We start from the raw sequence: 6,517 nt of genomic DNA on the forward strand, positions 1-6,517 counted from the left end.
CTCGCAACATGGGCATGTGCTTTTGACTGGAATCGAACCCAGGACCCTTCAATCTGCAGGCCGACACTCTATCCACTGAGCCAAACTGGCTAGGGTGAAAAATTCCAATTTTTATATTCTAACTTTTTGTCATTGGCATCTTATTGTAAAGAAAGAAATGAAATAGAGGCAGACAGCTTTGAATGCAATTTGCTAAAGGTTATTTTCTTGTTTATAAGCTTATATATGTAATTCCTTTTATCCTTATGAATTGAGTTAGTGTGACATTATAAAATAATAAAATAACTGGAGGTCATCATAATGAAAGACAATCAGCAAGGAAAATTTGCATTGTGAGCAGCATTTTTTGTTTTAAAAGCAGGGTGAATGTAATGAATTTCTGGAAGAAGTTTCTTAAAGGTGGTTAAAATATTGGCACTCAAAGGATAATCTTTATTTCATGTAGAACACGTTACTCCAATAATTCAAGAAAAATATACTGATACTTTTTTTTTTTTTAGACCTCAAACATATGTGGATCATATGGATGGATCTTACTCACTTTCTGCCTTGCCATTTAGTCAGATGAGTGAGCTTCTGACTAGAGCCGAGGAAAGGGTCCTCGTAAGACCACATGAACCACCTCCACCTCCACCAATGCATGGAGCAGGAGATGCAAAACCCATACCCACCTGTATCAGGTATGTTGGGCATATGTTTGTATCACACCTGCTAAACTCTGCCATTGCTGCATGAAAGAAGTCATGGACCATATACATAATTAAATGAATATGTTTGTGTTTCAACAAAACTTTATTTACAAAAACAGGGAGAGAGGCAAATTGATCTTTTGGGAGGTGACTTTCCAACTTCTGATAAGAGCTGACACATTGGCTTGGGAAAATATAACTAATGAGAATTTAAAGTTTAAAGTGCATTTCATTTTATTATAGCTTTGTTATTAAACACAGGATGTGCAGTATGGCGGGCCCTTGAAGAGTCATCTTTTTATTCAACATGTTTAACGTTGATTAGATGCTATGGGAACTTAACTCTTGTCTATACAATTAGCCTATGGTAAAATTGATTTCATTATATGTCGTTTCATTTAAAGTCATTGAACCTATCGACAATGATAAGGGAGGACTTATTGTATATTAACACAAATAAAAATTTTTTATAATGTGTTAAGGGACTAAAAAATGGGAACCAAAGGTGTTGATTATAAATGTTAATTTGATATTAGGGAAAATATTCTCAGAATTTGAGATAGAATAGGCAGTTGCTCATAGTATTTTCAGTAAAGCTATTTTGAAGTTTAATTTTGTCCATTGTTCAAGTTGTAAATTTTTAAAGAGAGAGATCAGCTTCATAATTTTCAGTTAAAAAAAAATCAACCTTCTGTCACTGACTCCTTTGATGTTTTATCCTCAGGAAGGAAGAGGGCCATACATTTCCGTTAATGGTTTGTAATTAGTTGTCACTGATTTAACTGAAATGACATATGATGAGCCTTAATAGCTTCAATATAAATACAGCATTTTAGTGGTCACGGTATTGCTACAAATATTGCAATATAATAAATGTTGAGTCATTATAAAGACTCATATCACAGTGTAAAATTGTAAGCATAAAATGCTTGAATGGATATGAAAGTTGCATGAGAGGATGAGACCACTTAGAATATTACAAACCAAAGTCCCATGTATTAATTTTCTTGTTGGTCCACTTTTAGTACTCCTTTCATTCTCAATACTGCTAAAAATTTTGTAATTCCTATAGGAACATGTTAATACATACACCTACGTTGGTATTATTACTGATCGTCATTTATGTTTTGTGTGGTTAATTTTTTCTCTTTTAATAACTTGCTAGGATCTCTTTATCATTTCAGTTCTGCTACAGGTTTGATAGAAAATCGCCCTCAGTCACCAGCTACAGGCAGGACACCTGTGTTTGTGAGCCCCACCCCCCCACCTCCTCCACCGCCTCTTCCATCTGCCTTGTCAACTTCTTCATTAAGAGCTTCAATGACTTCAACTCCTCCCCCACCAGTACCTCCCCCACCTCCACCTCCAGCCACTACTTTGCAAGCTCCAGCAGTACCACCACCTCCAGCTCCTCTTCAGATTGCCCCTGGAGTTCTTCACCCAGCTCCTCCTCCAATTGCACCTCCTCTAGTACAGCCCTCTCCACCGGTAGCTAGAGCTGCCCCAGTATGTGAGACTGTACCAGTTCATCCACTCCCACAAGGTGAAGTCCAGGGGCTGCCACCACCCCCGCCACCGCCTCCCTTGCCTCCACCTGGCATTCGACCATCATCACCTGTCACAGTTGCAATTCTTGCTCATCCTCCCTCTGGGCTACATCCAACTCCATCTACTGCCCCAGATCCCCATGTTCCATTAATGCCTCCATCTCCTCCATCACAAGTTGTACCTGCTTCTGAGCCAAAGCGTCATCCATCAACCCTACCTGTAATCAGTGATGCCAGGAGTGTACTTCTGGAAGCAATACGCAAAGGTAATTTTCTCAGGGCCATTAAAAGCTTTGCTATTGTAGTACTAGAAACTTTCTAAATATTTGGACAATAATGTTTTACTCAGTTAAAAAATTTTAAATGATCATGTTTTTGCACAAATGGTCTTTAGAAAGTAAAGCTGTGTTCAATTTTAAATCATTTTCAAGAAAATATATCATATTTAACTTTTATTTTCATACTTAGAGATTCTCAATGTTTATTATATAAATGAGAAATTAAAAGTCAGACTTAAACATTAAAGAAAATTAGTTAAAACCATTTACATTATTTTTAATATGAATATTAACTCTTAAAAAACTGTATTTTCTTCAGCGTTAAGGCTGTCCATCTGGTGTCTCAGTGACACTGGCTCTACCAGATGCCGTTAAAGGGTTAAGTTTCCTCCCTTAGTAACAAAAAAAAGACCTGACATATTCATTCCTGTATTCTGCCAGCATTTTCTAAACACCTACTACATGCCAGGAGCTTACAGAATAGAATGAATAAGAGTGCCTTTTCCTCAGTACCAGAGAGAATAAAGCCTCAGAAAATATCGTCAACAATGTTTATTTTATTTGATTCTAGAAATCACAGAAGAAAAGTATCATCTGGTTAACTTTTTAGGATTTGGTGAGCAGGGAGGCACAGTAGATTATAATGGTTTAATACATTGTAGATATCTAGTGGGATGTCTGGTAAGTTCCACCAACTACAGGTAACATAATAAAAAAAAATAATAATGTCTTTTAAATAAGATTCCTTCAAGATCTTTTTAATAGACATTGCTTTTTATTTTTCTGTTAGTATTTCTCATGTGTATTTGATTTTATTCCAGAAAGATTAATAATATCTAGTATTTTGGTTTACAATGAATGGTTTGGATTTACTATATCAGGTATTCAGCTACGAAAAGTAGAAGAGCAGCGTGAACAGGAAGCTAAACATGAACGCATTGAAAATGATGTTGCCACCATCCTGTCCCGCCGTATTGCTGTGGAATATAGTGATTCAGAAGATGATTCAGAATTCGATGAAGTAGATTGGTTGGAGTAAGAAAAACACATTGATAAATATTACAAAACTGAATGCAAATGTCCTTTGTGGTGCTTGTTCTTTGGAAATGTTTGATCATTCCAGTGTTTTGCTTTTTTTTCCTTAAGATAAATAACCCTTTTCTTCCATAATTTTTTTATTTCTAAGAAAAATATTAGCATACATTTCAACTAAATGTTTTACAGTGGCTTATCTTTTTTATTTTTCCCTGAAAAGACACAATTTGGTCAATTATTGTTTTTAAATACTTGCTTTATTTGAATGTTTAGCAGTACCCCTTCCCACTTATATATTGTGTGGTACGATTTTGCTTGCCTATAAAAGTTTAAAAGATTTCCATGTGAAATACTCTGGCATAAACATACATGTAACTTACATAACTGTTAAGAATGATTTAATAAATGGTTCATTTTAAAGGTTCATGGGTGTTGCTCTTTGAATAAAATTATTTCTGAAGGTTTATCAAATAATATAAAGTAGGCTCTTAATACATAGATAGCCAACAAAGATTTAAAAATCCTCTTATAGCCCTGGCTGGGTTGGCGCAGTTGTTTGGAGCGTCATCCCATACACCAAAACTTGAGGGTTTGATTCGCAGTCAGGGCACACACCGGATTACAGACTTGATCCCTAGTAGGGGGCATGCAGGAGGCAGCTGATCAGTGATTCTCTCTCATTGATGTTTCTCTCTCTCCCTCTCCCTTCCTCTCTCTGAAATCAATAAAAACATTTAAAAAATATCCTAATGGCTCTAATAAAAAGATTTTCTTTGCACTTTTAGTAGCTTTGCCTAGAACAACAGATTGCGTAGCCATTTAAGGTTTCTTTCCAACCTTACAAAACTGTATAATGTTGAATTTAACTCCAGAAAATATGGCACAGTTTAAAGTTTGTACTTATGGTCAAAAGGCGTAGCAAATAGTTTTTATACAGCTCAATTATAGCCAGGTAACTAAAACATAATGGTATTGGTGTTGGAGCATTTAAGGGTGATAAAAAGGAGATGGTTGAAGATTTCTTAGTAATAGAAGTGGATCTGTTGTAAAGCCTGGAAGTATGTATCCTAAATAGTTTATGATCTATTTCTGTGTTTGTTTGTTTTTACCACATTTCTGGAAGATAAAGTGTCCACAGACTAAAGAGGCCATACATGTAGTACAGATTTTAAAATCAAAATATCCTTTCAAGTTAACTTGCTGAGATAGTTTTGGAACATGTCATTCAGTGGTCAATTTTAATATCCTAGGAGGGATGAAAGTTACTGGGTAATGACTACCTTTTTCTTACTGAATTATGTTGTTATTCTACAAGGTCATAAGTATAGAGTCAGAAAAAATGAGTATCACGGGGAAATAATTGGTTTCACTTGTTTTCGTTAAAGTCACCCATTTACCTCCACATTACCAAATCCAGTGAACACTCTTTAGTCCTTTATTTAATCTTTATTCTGTGTATAGTCTACCTCCATGAAGGTGTCAATCCTTTTGGCTTTTGTTGTGACACTTTTCCTTCCTCCCAATAATGTTGGGACAGAAGAAGGGAGGGAAATACCTAATGGAGTTTGGGGTGAGATTCAGTCATTGTGGAGAGAGGAGAAGTGTGTTCTTTACCCTTCTTAAGTAAGGAATATTTGTAAGCTGCAGGTTTATAAGGCATTTTAAGCTATAACCACTGCTTTTCATAATTTATAATTTATTTGGGCAGATGAGATGACTTCTGAAGCAATTTCACATTACAAATATTTATTAAAAGATAAGTAACAACATTTGGATTGTGTTCCATAAATTACGAAACACTTCCCTTTATTTCCACCTTTAGAAAGCCCTACCCTTTCTTCAACAATCATCTCACATCCATTTTTTCATGAAGTCTTCTCAGATCACCACAACAGGAATTCTTATTCCTTTTCATTTTCTCAAATTCTTTTATTACAAGCTTTCTTCACATGATACTTTATGCCATTTTGTATCACAGTTATTACCTATTTGAGCTTGCCACATAGGTGACTCACCAGACAGCCAGCGCCTTGTCTATAATAGGCAACTCACAATCTCTTCATATAAGTAGGTTCAGAAATACCCCTTTTTATGCTGACTACAAAGGTTCTAAAAATCATATCTTCCTAGATATTGCTCCTGTTTAAAATTTTTTTTTTACCATTAATCACAGTAATAAGAATGACCTAAAATTAGCCCTGGCTTCATCAAAACTCTGTGTAAGGGTGTGTGTATCTGTGTGCATATGTGTGTGCAATTTAAGAGATGGAAAGATATTGGCTTCTGGCCAAAAGGTGGGAGTTATTAATATTTCTAAAGACATTTTTTAGGGCAGAGAGCAAAATTAATCAAGTATTTTAATTTAGTAGGAATTCTCATAAATTACTTTTAAAACAGCTTTATCTTTGCCCTTAGTAAACATACTACTGCAGTTTACTTGTTTATTTTCACTCCGCTACATTTATCTTGACCCCAGCTTTTTTTTAAAACTACCTCCTTAAACTGGAGGAGGCATAAAATAAATTATTTAAAGCTCCTAAATAGATCAAGAGATTTCTTTTAGATTTCCCGGTCTCTATATCATCCACATGATAAAAAATGCAAATAAATCAATGCAAGATATTAATCATGCAGTATGAGGATTTAAGGATCTCTTTGCTGTGTTTAATGAAAGCGAAATTATTGTGGTTCTAAGTTGTGTCATATAACTGTCATTACTAGAAATCGTCCTACTGAAGCCAGACAGAAGGCATTGACCCTTGAAATACAAAGAGTAAGTCTTCTCCCTCTTTATTCATTGCTGGACTGAGGACAAATTTATTTATGTTCTCCATGACTTGGCTGTAGGATGCATCAGTAATCTGTTGCTTTTCAAGCCTGACAACCAAGCTCTGAATAAAGAAAGAATACCACCCTTGAATAAACATTTCAGGCACTTTTTTTCCCCTACAGTCTAGTTATCAATACC

The 6,517-nt window shown here is 35.3% G+C and overlaps 1 protein-coding gene across 6 annotated transcripts in view; it reads left to right on the forward strand.

Moving 5' to 3' along the window:
* The window catches only part of WASF1 (WAS protein family member 1), a 32,701-nt gene extending 28,920 nt beyond the window's left edge, over nt 1-3,781 (forward strand). For all 6 annotated transcript variants that reach the window (XM_015572762.1, XM_006777182.2, XM_006777184.2 and 3 more), the window contains 3 exons: nt 501-680; nt 1,874-2,502; nt 3,396-3,781. In XM_015572762.1, the coding sequence (XP_015428248.1) occupies nt 501-680; nt 1,874-2,502; nt 3,396-3,553 (967 nt within the window). In that variant the 3' untranslated portion in view covers nt 3,554-3,781. The remainder of the gene's footprint in view (nt 1-500; nt 681-1,873; nt 2,503-3,395) is intronic.
* The last annotated feature ends 2,736 nt before the right edge of the window (nt 3,782-6,517 follow it).

This window comes from Myotis davidii, unplaced genomic scaffold, assembly GCF_000327345.1.
Source record: "Myotis davidii unplaced genomic scaffold, ASM32734v1 scaffold68, whole genome shotgun sequence".
Classification (NCBI taxonomy): Eukaryota; Metazoa; Chordata; class Mammalia; order Chiroptera; family Vespertilionidae; genus Myotis; species Myotis davidii.